Source organism: Myiozetetes cayanensis, unplaced genomic scaffold (genome assembly GCF_022539395.1).
Source record: "Myiozetetes cayanensis isolate MyiCay16 unplaced genomic scaffold, myiCay2020 scf3, whole genome shotgun sequence".
Classification (NCBI taxonomy): Eukaryota; Metazoa; Chordata; class Aves; order Passeriformes; family Tyrannidae; genus Myiozetetes; species Myiozetetes cayanensis.
The window spans coordinates 21,236,632-21,251,848 of record NW_026087521.1 but is presented as its reverse complement, the minus strand read 5'-3'; the positions used below and the strand labels follow the sequence as shown (position 1 = coordinate 21,251,848).

The following is a 15,217-nucleotide window of genomic DNA, read 5'->3' as shown; positions in this document are numbered from 1 at the left end:
CAAAGTGAACAAGAAAAGGAGGATTTAAAAGGTACATGATTCAAGTCCCAGTAGCAAGTCACATTTTTAGCAGCAGCCTCACCAACTAAAAAAAAAAAAAGCGGGAGAAGATAGAAGATACATAAAATACATTTAGGAAATCAGATGTGACTAAAAAAAGGTATCTGATACAATGTAAAATTCCTTTATAGTCAGCTCTCTTGCTATCAGAACTGTACAGCAGACCTGTACAGTGTGATCCACTCCAATAAACATATTAAACTTGGACCCTATTTCTATTCAACCTTCTACCAAAAGCAGTTCCATCAACTTTTACTGAATTAATTTTGTTCATGTGTTTATTTGATTACAACAAATAAAAGAGCTGTTTTGATTACAGTTGACAGTTTTAGCTAAATACTGTGGTATGATGGTTCTTTTTTTGCTATTTCAGCAATCTGACAATGCTACTCTAAATGATTTAAGATCCAAACCCTTAATGTTTTGTGCAAGAGAAAGAAAAGCTGCTAGATCAAGTGACAATGATATATTTAGTTATTAAAACACTAGAGAAAAATTTTTTGCAGAAACTGTAAGTTTAATCAGACAGTTTAATACACAGTGAAATTACTTAGGGCATGGTGATTTTTAGGTAGCGTCATAAATGGGAATACAATGTCTATTTTGTCTAGAAAGTACTAGGAAGTCACCTAGAAGTAAGCCACACTCAGAGCTAAGTTAAAATGTGTCAAAACAATTGGATAACTCAGTATGCCTTGAACCTTTGAACACACCACCCTGCTAACATATATGAAAGTTGTTTCATTCTTTCCAGATACAAAACCACACAAATGCAAGCTTCAGGAAACTCTTTTGTATGTGTCTTTCCTTTCACTGTTGCTAATGTTACCCAGGATGTTCCTTCAACAGTAAAATCAACTTTCAGCTAAAAAGCTATGCCTTGCCATACATTATTCCCACTTCAGCATTTTGTTAGATTGTAGGTTGCATAAGATTCTGTGACTTGGTTGCTGAGTCAGGAGTGGAGCTCTGTACAAGCTGACTTGACTTGTCCTGTTCTCCTGTGTCAGAAGGAACTTCAGAATTGCATAGACTCAGCCTGTATACAAGTTGATAATAAATGGAAACTTTTTTGTGAATTAATCACTAGTTATTACTCTCATGTAGTACATATGCTATATGTATCATGACATACAAAAACCCAAAAAAACCTTTGAAAGGATGTGCAATTTCCATGAGGAAAAAAAGACAGTACAAACCTCAAAATTTAGTTATACTAGGACAAAGATCAGGTATATTCTCAGATTTGTTACAAATTCACAGTCAATTTTAACAGGTTGTTACTTACAGTTTCTAAATACGAAAAAATTTTTGTAATATCTGCATAGTGCTTTGAAATTTAATGCTATATTTGTTTTCAATATCAATTAATTTCCATTTCACCTTTACCTAAGAAATTCTCATAATTGCCTTAGGGATCAAAGCTATTTACATAAATTGGTGGATTTTCAGCAGAAGAGTATTATATTGCATATATAGGTAAACTATCAGATTCGACCAACATTTTTAAACAGTGGAAAGAAATCCTATTCCCCTCATTCAAAAACTGTGAAATACAGGAAGGATAATATTTTTCCTGATGCTTATTCTGTTACAGAATGAGAAGACTCTTGGGAGACAACATGGTTACTCACATTTTTGGAAATAGCCTGCTCCTCCCTCCCCCTAGGTTACTTAGCTAAAGTTGTTACAGTATGACAAGAACGATATGGAAATTACAAAACACTAAAATTTGAAATTGCAAGCAAACAACAGAAAATACTGGACTTCACTGAAGTAACTCTTTAACAGCTAAAAATTGTGGTGTTTTAAAATTAAATCTAGTCCATAATTGTTGAACTGCAACTCTGTTAGTTTCAGAAATCATTGTTTCCTCATGTTTAGGTTCTTCCAAAATTAAAAGATCATTTGAGACATGTGGAAAGCACTGTGAAGGTTCAGTTCACTGTGGAAGAACAAACTCTGTTTTTAGCACACTCTGGCCATCTAAGGGATGTTGCCTGTGCATTGTGGTTTCCTACTCAGCTCTTTAGCACTGATCTTTTTATCTTCTAATTGCTGCTTAGTGCCTTGTTTACAATTTGTATTTTTATCAGGACAAAAGTGATTTGTTCTTTGAATGTAAAAAGATTCTGCAGCTTGTATGTTCAGCAAATTAGTTCAAGAACTTCCCTTCCTGCCTTCACTGTCAAAATTCCGTGGAATTGAGAAATCGGTAAAAAAGACTGTAATTTGCCCAGAGAAGTTGTGGATGCCCCATCATTGGAAGTGATCAAAATTAGGTTGGATGGGGCTTTGGAGCAAGCCAGTGTAGGGAAAGTTGTCCCTGCCCATGGAAGGGTAGGTTGCAACTGAATAATCTCTAATGGTGCCTTCCAGTCCAAACTATTCTATGATTTAGTGGGAATGCATATCAGAAATGAAAACACACTAACATGAGTTCATAATATATTGTATACTGATTTTAAATTGACATCTGGCTAATACTGAAATGTCAGCAAACTGACAGGCAATCTAATAAAAAATATTAAGTTGAAGTAATCATTTTTATCTTGTTTTCCTTCTTTAGTTGCAGAACCATGTCTCACAAACTCACAGGCTGAGGACTTGTCAAAGTCCTTTATCCTGGAGCTAATCAAACCAAGTTTTTATCCCTGACAGAGCACAACACCAGTACCCAGCCAATGAAGAAAACTGTATGCATAGTTTTGAATTTAATTATTTTTTCTAAAAAAAGACTTCAGTCTAATTGTCTTTTAAATGAATTAAATTCTAAAATCTATCTTATCAAATGGTAAACCATTCAAAATATTAACATAAGTGGAAGACTTCCCTATTATTTGTATTCATGATCCTTTACTTTTTAGGTAAACAGCACTGACAAATAGACTTGCTCTATTTTAATATTACTGTAAGAAAGAATTTATGTAAGCAAATTTTTTTCTAGTTCATATTTATAGATTTGAAGCAACTAAACAGACTATTTCTAATTTTAGTGATAGGCAGACAATGACAAGACAAGTCAACACACGGCTGTGAAAAACAATTCCTAAAATAAGAATATGGTTTTTGTTTGTTGTTACCCCGTGGCGTATAACTTTTGCACAATCCTCTGCCATTTTTCCATATATTAAAATATTGATGCTGTTCATCCGGGAACACAAGTCATCCAAACCTAGAGTATAAAAAGCAGAAGTGAGTCCTATTACCATTCCTTCTGCAAAACAAAAGAGAATTGGGAAGCAATTTACAAAACAAGTTAATCTACAGAGTCTAACACTTTCATTTCAATTAATCTACAAATAGAAAATCTTTTCAAATAGTTATACAACTGCTTTTATGTGCTAACTATAGGTATATTGCTCAGAATATTCTTCATAAGAGGACCACTTAAAATGTGCACGTGTTGTACATCAGTACACATTACGTAGAAATGACAAAGATTTCCACTTGGACAATTGAGTGTATATTGTTAAAGAGGAAATATTACTCAGTCATATTTGATTTTTCACATTAACAAAGACCCCATTGTAGAACTCATAAACTGAAGATATTCCAGGACATCAACATATCAATTAATAGCCTTCCCAAAGGACTGAAGCTGAAATTATGTTGTTACTTTAAAAGAGTTTTCTACTTTTCACTGTTTCAGAAACAACGTTAATGATTTAGTAGTGCAAACTTATGTTTCCAGGTTGTGGAGAATGTGTAGAAACTCCTTCCTCCTCCTGAACAGTCACACGAAATTAGCAAGATTCAGGGAGGATTAGCATCCTTCAGAGAACCCTGAAGCCGGCAGGGACTTAAGTCCCATCAACTTCATTCACCTCTGCTAACACAGGTCACAAGCAGTATCACCAGGCAGGATCTGCCTCCCAGGCAGATCTGAGCCTGCTGCTCAGTCACAGGAATTAGGAGACTCAAAGGGAGCAATTGATGGTTTTCTAGCCACTGTAAGGAATAAGCTGAGTATGAAATAGCAGGAAATGAAGAGTTCCTTGAATCCAACAGACACCTGACAAATTACATCTCCACCTTCCTGGTTGGAGGGGGTATGAGTTTTAAACTTAAAAGGAACATGTTATTTTTAGTATTAATTACTACACAATGAACAATTTAGATCTTTCAAGGTTCTACATTATCTGATATTCAAATACTTGAGTAATCAGGTGAAATTCAATTTTTTTTAACTGCTTATATTAAAACAGAATGAAACACAACCATTTTGCTGCTAATCAACATACTGACCTATATTAAATGTTCTCTTACATAGTATATGCTATGTATATTGTGTGCTAACTATTATGTATGCAGTTTTCTTAGTCCTTCTTTACGATAAGCAGTTTGAAAATACACTATTAAAGCTGTATATATAGCTAATACATTTCCAGGACAGTATTTTAAAAGATTATGAACAAGAGGTCTACTAAAATATAAAGACTGTATTGTTTCCATTAATTTACTTGGTATAAGTTTATCTTAAACTTTTTTTGTAGAGAATGAACACTTTTAGAGAACATTTTAAGTATAACATTTTACTAAAAACTATACACACACTGATGTAATACCGTAAATTTAAAATGTATACTTAAATGTAGTACCTTGAAGAACAATCTTGAAAAAGTCTGTCCCATCTCTGAGTTTTGTTAATGGGTAGGAAAGAACAACTATTCCCTAAAAAACAAAAATAAAATATTGTGAACTAAGACTATATGCTTCTAGGTTACTAAAACACTGGTAACAGCTGAAACATTTGTAAGTTAAAAAAAGGTAGAAGTTAAGTGTTCAGTGCAAATTCCTATCTGAATTCTTGAAAAAAAATTATTATGAACTGCTAAAAACAGAACTGAAAAGCAACATTCTTGAGATACAATAAAGAAAATATTATATGCCAATACTACTTAGATGCTAATGACTACATGATAAACTTATATGAAACAACAATAGCTATGGAACTATATATGTAACTTTTATTAGTTACAATAATAGCATAAAAGGCTACAGTTTCAGCACAAAACCTGAAAGCCATCTAAAGAGGTAGTGATCAAAATCTTAAAAGATACAGCAAATTCTCCAAAAGATATTGGCAAAGGATTACAACATGAATATCAAAATAAAAATCACAGTAAAGATAAAACCAAATCAGGAATTCAAATCAAATTCAACAACATTTTACTACTGGTTTTATAAAGAAATACTAAGACTCCACAAAACCTCAACATTATTTTGCAGATGCTGATTTTTAAAATAATTTGACACTTAAAACTCATTAGTCATCTCTGTGAAAAGCAGGAACTTACCTGTTAAAACCAGAAAGGTTTGTCACTTGGTTTCAAAACTACAACTTTGTTTAAAATTTCAATTAATATATGTAATTGTTCTTGCTGAGATTCTCTTGAACTGTACTCAGGTAAATAAAAGACTACAATTTTTTTTTCTTGTAATAATGTCTTTGCAATGAAACAGTCACCTAGGAAATTTAGCATGCTATTTACAAGCAGAAGACACTGATGAGATAGTGAGTGCTTTCTGACTATCTTTGCTTTTTATTTTTTTCCTTTCACATCCCAGTATATTCCATAGAGTTTTCAAATTCTGGAACCACATTTTTTGCTATAATAGTCTGGTCCTAACACTTTCTTTTGTATCCCAAACACCTACGCTTTAGTTATCATCCTCAGCAGACATACCACCTACCCACCGCTTTCTCCACACGCTCAAGACACATGGGCTCCAAAATCCAATAAAACTTATCTTCACAAAACTTGCTCAAATTGACTCTTCCCCCACAAATCCTGCACTGCTTATTGAGTTCATAAGCAAACTTCTTCCAAAACCCTTCACATTCCATATGCTACTAGACTCACTGACTATGTGCAATTCCTCTAGTGACTCTGTCTCCTTCCTTCTCAGGCCTCGCCCCTCAGTCTGCTCCCATAGCTGATTTGGCAGCTGATTTTCATCTTTGTCAGAGCAAAATCCAGAGGATGATGAACTAATGGGAGAAGGCATCACGTTTACTTAACAGACATTATGTCTGAGGATGTACGAACATTGCTTATGCTGTTGTTCCACAAATTTAAAATCTGCATTTCTCAGAGGGATGTCAGGAAGAAAAAAAGTTTCAGAAGAATGACAGGACTGAGGTACACAAGCCAGACAAAAGCATATCAAATGTTTTTTGTTCCTTTTTTCCCAGAACACCCTTCATAAAAATCCTCATCTGCCCTTCCTCCTTTGTCAAAGCAAGATATGATCCCTATTTTGGCATTCTAGAATAAGTGTGCTGTGCCACCACTAAGATAATCTAACATCAGTGTATTCTAAGGTTCACTTCAAGCTCAGACTGCAGAAATGGATTTTCCTACATATTTAATGCTGCATTAGCACCAGTTTTATCAGCTCTCCAGCTGCACTGTTTTTATGCCAAGCTGTTTTAATCACCTAGTAATCCGTGTCAGCAGCAGCATGTTCTCTTAACATAAGGCAGAAGTCTGAGAAAGACACATTTTTCCTTTCAGCAACAGCACTGCATATACGCTTTAAATCATAGTCTGGTAATCATTGCTCTGCTTTCCTAATGGAAACATTTATTTCAGCAGAAACATTTTTGAATTTATAATCCATTTTCGTCTCCTTCACCATTTTGTTCTGAACAAGAATCCATGTTCTTCCATGTCAAGGCTGCTTGCAGACAAAGTTCTTCAAAGTAGGAACGCCTATATATCCTGCCAGTGAACAGGGATAGGAAACTACACCCTGAGGAATAAAACTCCTGTTTGCCAGCAGCATTGGTTATTGATGTTTCCATTCATTTCTTTACAAGACCTAAGCGAGGCTGGATCATTCTGAATCAAATCATCTCCTATCACGCTCAACTACTGCCTGCTTCCAAATAGGGTAGTTTTGTTCCTTTGCTATACCTAAGCGCAGTACTCTTGGCATCTCTTCAACACCACAATGATCCAGTGCAGAGAGTGAGAGCAGCAAACTATCATCTCTCACTCCATTGTTATGGATAGTCTTCTGCCAGTTTATTTCTCATGAATGGACTCAAACACAAGGTCAGATAAGCACTAGAGCTGGAATTGGAAATACAGAACTGGAGAAATGAAAATATTTTTCAGATACAGAAAAATATTAAACCTGTTCAGCTTATATTTTTTTAAATGTTTGTGCCAATTTTTAAGGATTCGAGACACCCAAGGTTTTCTACAGAGTTAGCTTGCTTTAATTTCTTTTTCCTCGTTTTTTTTTTTTTGGTAACAGACTGAAAGCAAGCCTCAATTAATGCTATTTTCTGACACTTAAGCATCAGGGATGACTAAAAAGAGCCATGGAAAAAAAAAGTTAAACAGGATAAAAAAGAACACCCTAGAGAATTGACACTGCATTTTACAGAGAATACGTGCGTTAGGTAAGAAAAACTATTTCTGCATTTCACTAGTATAGCAGGATTGTACTTCCAGTCTGAAATACATTTGGGATTATTGTACAACGTAAGTGATGGTAATGATAAAAAACCCAATAGTATCTTGATGGTGGTAGTTGTTACAAATTCTTCTTTTCATAAAGCTGCATTGCTCAATACAAAGGGAGAACCGCTTTAGAAAGTTTTACTCTGAAATCTGATATTTTAACAGGATGGAGGTGCTTATTAATATTTTTTTAAAACAAAGTACCATTTGACCTACCACAATCCATCCATTTTCAGCACAACATTCTGCATGTTAATGTGTTTTTAAATGGGTCAACAGTTTATAAACTATGAAAACAAAACCTCTTATAAAATTTCAGTCTGATAATGTAACAGAAAGAGGCAGGACTATGAATCAATGAAGGCATTAGCAACAGGCAGTGAAGTTCAACAAGGTCATAATTTTTCATTGCTTTCAGATATGAAACAGATGCACACAAAGACACAGAGTTGCAGAATCTCTCCACCTGAGTTGGAATATGGAGGGTGCCTTGTAAATGTAACAGGAGCTATTTCAAAATAAGACAAAAGTTTTTAATAAGTTACCTGAATATATTTGTTGGTATGATCACAGCCTTCTTGCAAGTGTTTCAAATCCTCATTTTGCAAATGGCTTGGCAGTGGAATCTCAGATTGTTCTTTCACAATCTTCAGCAACTGAACGGGCATAGCTGCTCTATCTAAATAAAAAATTATAAAGAGTTCTGAAGATAGTCATCTTGTTCAAATTAAAAGTTACTAGAGGTTGCAGTTTACTCAGAATGGGAATATTTATCTATTTCATAACAGGAAAGTTTAATTATGTAAGACTAAGAATTTTCAGAGGGATTGATCTTGTCTCTTAGTATCATAAATGGCAAGAAGAGAGAAAGTAACACTTCCTTGGCAACAGATAGTCATCCAAATTACTTAATTTTTCAAGTATTCCAAAACACTACAAGTGGTAAGAAAATATTCCTTTACATATAAATGCAAAAGGGCAATGTAAACAATGTTAATATTTTATATACAGAAATACAAACCAAGAAGAGACTTCTTCCTCAGCATAAGGTCATGGATAGACAGTGTTTATATTCAATTGCTTCCCTATAAGAAAATGTGACTGCATGAAAATAAAACATCTATCAATTTATAATGAAAAAAAAGCTCACGTACAGATTTCAAAATTTTCATCAATTTTCCAGCAATGAAAAAATAATAAAGAATATAAGATGGGCATCTACAGCTGCTAAACATGGAACACACTGGGAAAAAGCTAAAAAATGTGCAACTGTGTTGACTACTGCTTACTTGCTGTGCTCAAAGTCAATGAAGTAGATTTTTGGTGGTAGTGTTATAATGCTGAGAATTGGGAATAGGAAGAATAGTCTATTACAGTGAAGTTACACATATGAGAAACAGAAAGAAGCGATCTAGCAATGAGTAGTTATTACTATATTTTCTCATTCTTCTTGGGGTATCTTTGCTTTTTTTGCTGTACAATTTTTATTTCAAGTGGGTATCAGCATAAAAGCCACAGCATTATAAATCTTCTGTTTAAGTACATCTTAATAAACTAAGAAAAAATGCTATCTGTTTCCTAAAATTCAGCTGGCAGTATTATAGCCACAATCCCAATTTCAGACAGAGTTTTAGCAATGACGGTTTTATATGACCATGAAGAACAGAAAAAAAACGTATTTCCTATACTTTCAAATGGACACAAACCCTGGGTATTCTACTCAATAAAAGCTAAAACTACACTTCAAATTCAGTTCAAAAGTGCTTTTTCAGTGCTAGACAGACTGAATTCTTACAAAATATTCAGTTATAATGAATTGGAATTGGGAAACCATTGCAAAATGGAAAGATCACAAGTTAGAAACATGAGTCCCTTCATATAGGTGCTTATGGCAACATTACAGATATCCTTTAAAAAAGCACCTTATTCTTCAGAAAAATCAAAAATCCACCTCTCATTCCAGTATCTAAAGATATGAGACTTCACTATTTGCTCACGACTATTTCTCTAGTTATGAAGGATCTTTCTTTCTCCTTCTCCATTTTCCAGGAAATTCCCCTTGTCTAACAGATATTAGCAAGAAGTCACAGTCACTAAACAAGAATTCTGTGAAATAAAATACTTCAGTTCAAGGATCTCTCAGTCAAAATGACTATACATAGGATGACTGGCTTTTGTTTTTCCTAGCTTCCAATTTACATGAGGAGGAAGGAGTGGTAGAGATGAAAGGGCCACAATCCCCTTTCTCTGTCCCAAGCATTTCTCAGGAGAAGGAGGTAGAGTAGCTGGGAGTGGAGCTCAGCTCAGAAGATGGGAGAAGTGGGGGAAAGGTGGTTTTAGATTTTTTCTTACTTCTCATTATCCTAGCCTGATTTGATCAACAATAAGTTAAATTAGTTTTTTTGTGTCTCTTTTGCCCATAGATGTAACTGGTGAGTGATCTCCCTGTCTCACCCCCCAAACTTTTAGTTGTATTTTCTCTCCCCTGTCCTCCTGAAGGGAATGACACAGTGGTTTTGGTGGGCACCAGGATTCCAGCCAGTGTCAATCCAGAACAGCACAAAGCTGGGAGATACAACACCGGACAGGTTTCAATTTGTACTTGAGCTGAAGGAGAGGTCACAGCCTGCTACAGAGGGGCAGATGCTGTTCTGTCACTGTTGACTGCTTTACCTAGTGAGGTGTTAAGAGGTACAATTTCTGTGAAATGTCGCTGAGGCTAAAAATGTATCTAACACCAACCGGGAGAGTACTGTCATTAGCTTACTAGGATTCCAAGCCTCTAGTGAAAAGAGCAACTAGAAGATTTATACAGTTTTTCAGTTCAAAGTATCTACTTCACACTTTTTTCTAACAGGCTGAGAAGCTGATCTATTCCACCTAGAAAGAATCAACTTCAAAGTTAATCAGCAATATTGATCTTCATCCAGCAACAGTATAATGAGCTAGGGAGATATACAACATAACAGATTAACACTTTTTTTTTTCCTATTTCTTTCTGTTACAGTGCTTGAGCAATTAAATAGACTTCTCTGTTTGTGGTTTTTTTCTTCCCCATAAAGATATCTAGCAACACAGAGCATTTTGTTATAATTCAAACATCACCGTTAAAACAAAGCAAAGAAAGCAGCTGAGGTATCTCTCTGATGACTACCATCAATTCTGTAGTTCCTATCCTTTCATTTAAAAAGAGCTCTCGACACTTATTTCAATGGGACAAATATTCCATATGTGCCTTCAAGATTACAAAGGAGAATTTCTAAAATGAAGCCATATGTAGGTTGATGCAGTGGGACCTGCCCATATTATTTACCTGCTGTACACTCCTACAACTTATTTATGTAAATAATATTCAGGTACAAAACAAGTGGATTTTTTCCCAGATCTTAAACTTTTGTATATATAAAACTAAGGCCATGGGTTTTAACTGCTAACTGGTTTAACTGTTGAGGCTCCCAGATTCTTGTTCTCTGCAATTAAAAAACTAGGACATCAGTATGCAGCTCAAAGAGCCATAAAAGTAAATTTTCAAAAATAAACTGATAGGCAATGGTTTCCCAAATCTACATGAAGATACTGTTAGTGCTGTTCTTGGTGTTCACAACTCTCCTGACAGTCAAATAAGTGAAAGTAAGTCTGTCAAGTATCTTTGTTGTTCTCAAAATACTGACTATAACACTGACAAGAATTATTCCAACTTGAGCCTGCTGCTCAAAAAGCCTCTAAGTGGTGTAAACAGAGCTATTCATAAGGATGGGTAGTTAAAAAAACCCAAATAATACCAACAGAGACTGCGAGAAGAGTAGACAGCATCATGGACACTCCTGGAAGAGGAAGGACACACAGTACATGCACACAGTGAAGAAGGAAGGTTGTGAACTACAAATACCTTTTGCCTTCCAGTAATTAAAGTGACAAAAATATGACGAGGGAGCAACCAAAAAGCTTAATGATTTTAACAAACAAAGAATTGTATGAAAGGATCTACACTGGACGAGAAACTAGACAGGATGTACAGACTGCATACTGTATATAGGATGTAACCCACCAGTCAACACCCCCAATGACAATGTGATATATCTCACTTGCTTAAGTGAAATACAACACTGAGGATGCTGTGGGCTTAACTCTCATGTGCTGCTCTGCCCTGTTCTTGCCATTCTACCTACAAATTTTCTAGACCTTAAATTTCAGACAGTGGAACAATCTACCTCAATACAATAATTGTCTTAGTTGCCTACAGAATAGTAGTATATATTTCAAAAGCATAAAACTCAAACTACAGTACACCAGAAAACAATTGCTAAGTAGGAATGGCTTTGAATAAGGATTAACCTTCAACAGAAAGAAGCAGTAATTTTTTTTTTCTGGAATGAGGACATTATTCCACCAAAATATTGCAGTCAAAGAATCCCTCTTTCTCTAGGTCCAGGAGCTAGAGAAAAATTTCTGTATTTCTGAGGAACTTGACCCCATCCTTCTCACTTGCAGTTTGAGAGTACAAACATTCACAGATTTGAATTAGTCACCTAGGTATTGTTTGGGTTGCATGCACAGACACTTGAAAAGCTTTCAGGTTCACAATCTTTTCATTAGTTCCCACACAAAGAAAAAAAAATAAAAACAAGCATTTCCTTTTAGGTCCAGCACAGCCCAGATACATGCTCTGAGAGTCGTGGTAACTTCAGTGTTTAAAACTGAAGCATAAACCCAAAGATCTATGCACTTAAGAGTGGCTTCTAAAGACTACAATTTTTGAGCCTTGCACTGCAAAATAGAGTGGTAGGAAGAACTTGACCATTTAAGTCTTTATGAAGCCTTACTTCTTTTTTCTCTAGACTTTTTTATCTTTCACTTTAATTTAAAAAAAAAATCTTAAATTATGTTTGGAAAAACATCAGAATCTAAACTCTCAAAATCAGTTAAACCACCCTCAGTGAACACTAAAAATCATTAAAAAACCACAAGCTACAGCTGCAAGTGAAGTTAACATCACACAGCCACAAACACTACAGAACTGTTGACATCAACACCAGTGCAATATAACTGAAGGACAGCAACAGGAGAAAAATAAGCTACATGGAAAAAGCTAACATGTTCTTACCATAAAGACAACTCATCACTGTTTCTCCCCTTCCTCCCTGATTATCTATGCAACATGAAAAGCCAAATTTTGTACAGAAATTAACATAGTAAAGCAGTACAAACTTTCGAAAACAATTCACTACCAGAAGCTGTAGGTAGCACGCTCAGTATATAAAGACATCGGCATGAAAGGACAATGTTAAACTAAAGGTATCAACATGCCCTATAATTGTCTAAAGCAGAAAGAACATTCTAGCAGTGAAAAACATTTTATTAGCTATGACAGATGGTCCAAGCTGACCTCCTGCTAGAACCAGGAATCGTTCCATGTACATTCTGAATACAGAAGTTGCAGAATTCTTTTGCACAATGAGAATCACTAGGATTCAGTGAAGAATAACTGAACTTTACCAGATTATAACAAATTGAAAGAAGTCATTTCACTAGTAATGAAATGATGTCCCATTGTAGATTTCATATATTTGAAGACATATGTCTTTCAAGTCTAGTTCTTTAAAACATTGTAATTCTGGTATTTTCTTCAGTAAAAATTCAAGACATACTTAAAACAAGAAAAAAAAAAAAAAAGCCTCTATTAGCATCCTAAATTATAAATAAACTGCAAGATAAGCTTTACCACTTTTACTTCATACTGCAAAAAGAAAAATATAAATATTATAGACAACAGAATTCTAATGTAAAAAATTGCAAGTACTTAATCCTGAAAAAGCAAAACTGAAAAATAAGCATATTCTCTACCTTGACTCCAGAATTAGTTGAGGAGGAAGTCAAAGTTAGCTCTGTTCTTCTCTTATGGTGGATCATCATAATACATCAATCTAGTCCACAGGATACCAAGTAAGTAACACCTCTCTGCCTGGATTACTCAGACCCATTTAGCATTTAAGCCTTTGTTTGAGATAAAGATACACATTATTGGGTCCTGACTCTAGTTCTCACTACAAGAAACAGACTATTCCTTTGTAGTCTCCTCTAGAACACAACTTTTCTTCAAGAACTAACGAGAAATTAGCTTTGGAGTGGAAAAGCAAAGAAAACACAAGTCAGAGGTAAATTGAAAAGTTTACTCCCTGCTCTACAACCAAGAAATACTTCAGTCATACACAAAAATGACATAAAAAGGATGAATGTCTTTTTGGGAAAAGGACACTGCACTAGTCAAAGTCATGAGGAAATTCCTCATCCATCAAAACAGATCCTACTTGCAGGGGACACATAGATTCATTCTCCAAATCAAAGAATAAACCACATGATTGTGTGGACTTCTGGATGAAACCTCACCACAGTTTCGTGAAGAATGAAGGAATAGCCACAAGCATCAGCATCTAATTGACGTGGTCAGTCACAGCGGTCGATATCTGAAGCCCCTGTAAATACAAATACAAGTCAGTGCAATACCCAGACTAACTGTGCAAAAGTTAAAACAATTATGACGTAAGTAATGTGTCATTTTAGAAGCACATATGTGTGGACACAGTCGTACACTCTTACTATAGTTTATGAAAAATTTTCTCATAAAAATGAACATTTATAACTTGAACAAAGTAGACAACACGGAACTACCTTAAACTTAACCTGCAGTGACAAGAGAAATCTTTTGTCAGACAGTAGTCTTAGTGAAACCAAGAGGGCCCTAAATGAACAAAATGTGTAGTCTGAATTTCTGTAAGAGTCTCATCGTGTAACTTACGATGTCCTTGAGAATTATCATGAGGAGAAAATAAGAACTTTCAGTTAACTAAAACAGAAGAAACCAAGTTACTAGCACAACACATTTAATTTCCTTAGCTGCAAGGCTTCAACTTGCTCTTGTTGCAGATCTTCAGGTACTTATGTTTTGGAAATAAGTCCTAGCCTATACTTACTTTCACTAGAGTACAACCAGAATTCTCAAAAAAACCTCACCAAAAACCAAACCACCAAAACAAACAAATAAACCAAAAAACCAACCCACAATCCCCAAACCAAAGCAAACAGACCAAAAAACATCAAAATAAATCGCCTTTATTTCACATTAAAATTTACTAATCTGGTATTATGCAAAAGAGGCCACAATCAAACGGTACCTGAGGAAAGTGGATTCTTGCACAGCCACTATCTCAACAGTATTTCAAGCTCTAGGAAGCACCAACCCGCTGGAAACCAGAGAGACTTCGGGCAGACCGGGTTACACCGCGGATCCTCTCGAGACGTGAACTAAGGGCTTCAGAGAGCCAAACGGTCGGCCGCAAGAAACCGAGACCTCTAAAGCCGAGATCTCGGACGCGTTCGCACGGACGCTCCAACAACAGAAGCTTCTCCTCAGCGCTCTCGGAGCCCGCGGAGAAACTCCCAGCGCCCTGCGCGACCCTGCCGCCACTTCCGCCCGCCTCGCGCGCCGCATGCAAACTGCGCGTGCCCGGCAGCGCGCGCACGCGCGCCGGCTGCTTCGGTCCCCTCCGCCCCGCGCGCCCGCGCACGCGCCCCGGGGACTGGGACGGGGAGGGGAGCAGGGACAGAAACCGTGCGGGAACGGGGCCAGGGTCAGGAACAGGAACAGGGGCGGGAAAAGCGAGGGAATGAAGCGTCCCCTG

At 36.0% G+C, this 15,217-nt stretch overlaps 1 protein-coding gene across 2 annotated transcripts in view; it reads right to left on the bottom strand.

Annotated features, from left to right (window-relative positions):
* Positions 1 to 14,999, bottom strand: part of POT1 (protection of telomeres 1) — a 59,583-nt gene extending 44,584 nt beyond the window's left edge. Inside the window, exons 1-5 of one of the 2 annotated variants that reach the window (XM_050323653.1) lie at positions 14,711 to 14,999; positions 13,926 to 14,011; positions 8,084 to 8,217; positions 4,662 to 4,734; positions 3,144 to 3,235 (exon numbers count right to left, since the gene is read on the bottom strand). In XM_050323653.1, the coding sequence (XP_050179610.1) occupies positions 3,144 to 3,235; positions 4,662 to 4,734; positions 8,084 to 8,206 (288 nt within the window). In that variant the 5' untranslated portion in view covers positions 8,207 to 8,217; positions 13,926 to 14,011; positions 14,711 to 14,999. The remainder of the gene's footprint in view (positions 1 to 3,143; positions 3,236 to 4,661; positions 4,735 to 8,083; positions 8,218 to 13,925; positions 14,012 to 14,710) is intronic. The other variant, XM_050323655.1, reaches the window with a different exon arrangement.
* Positions 15,000 to 15,217: the final 218 nt, after the last annotated feature.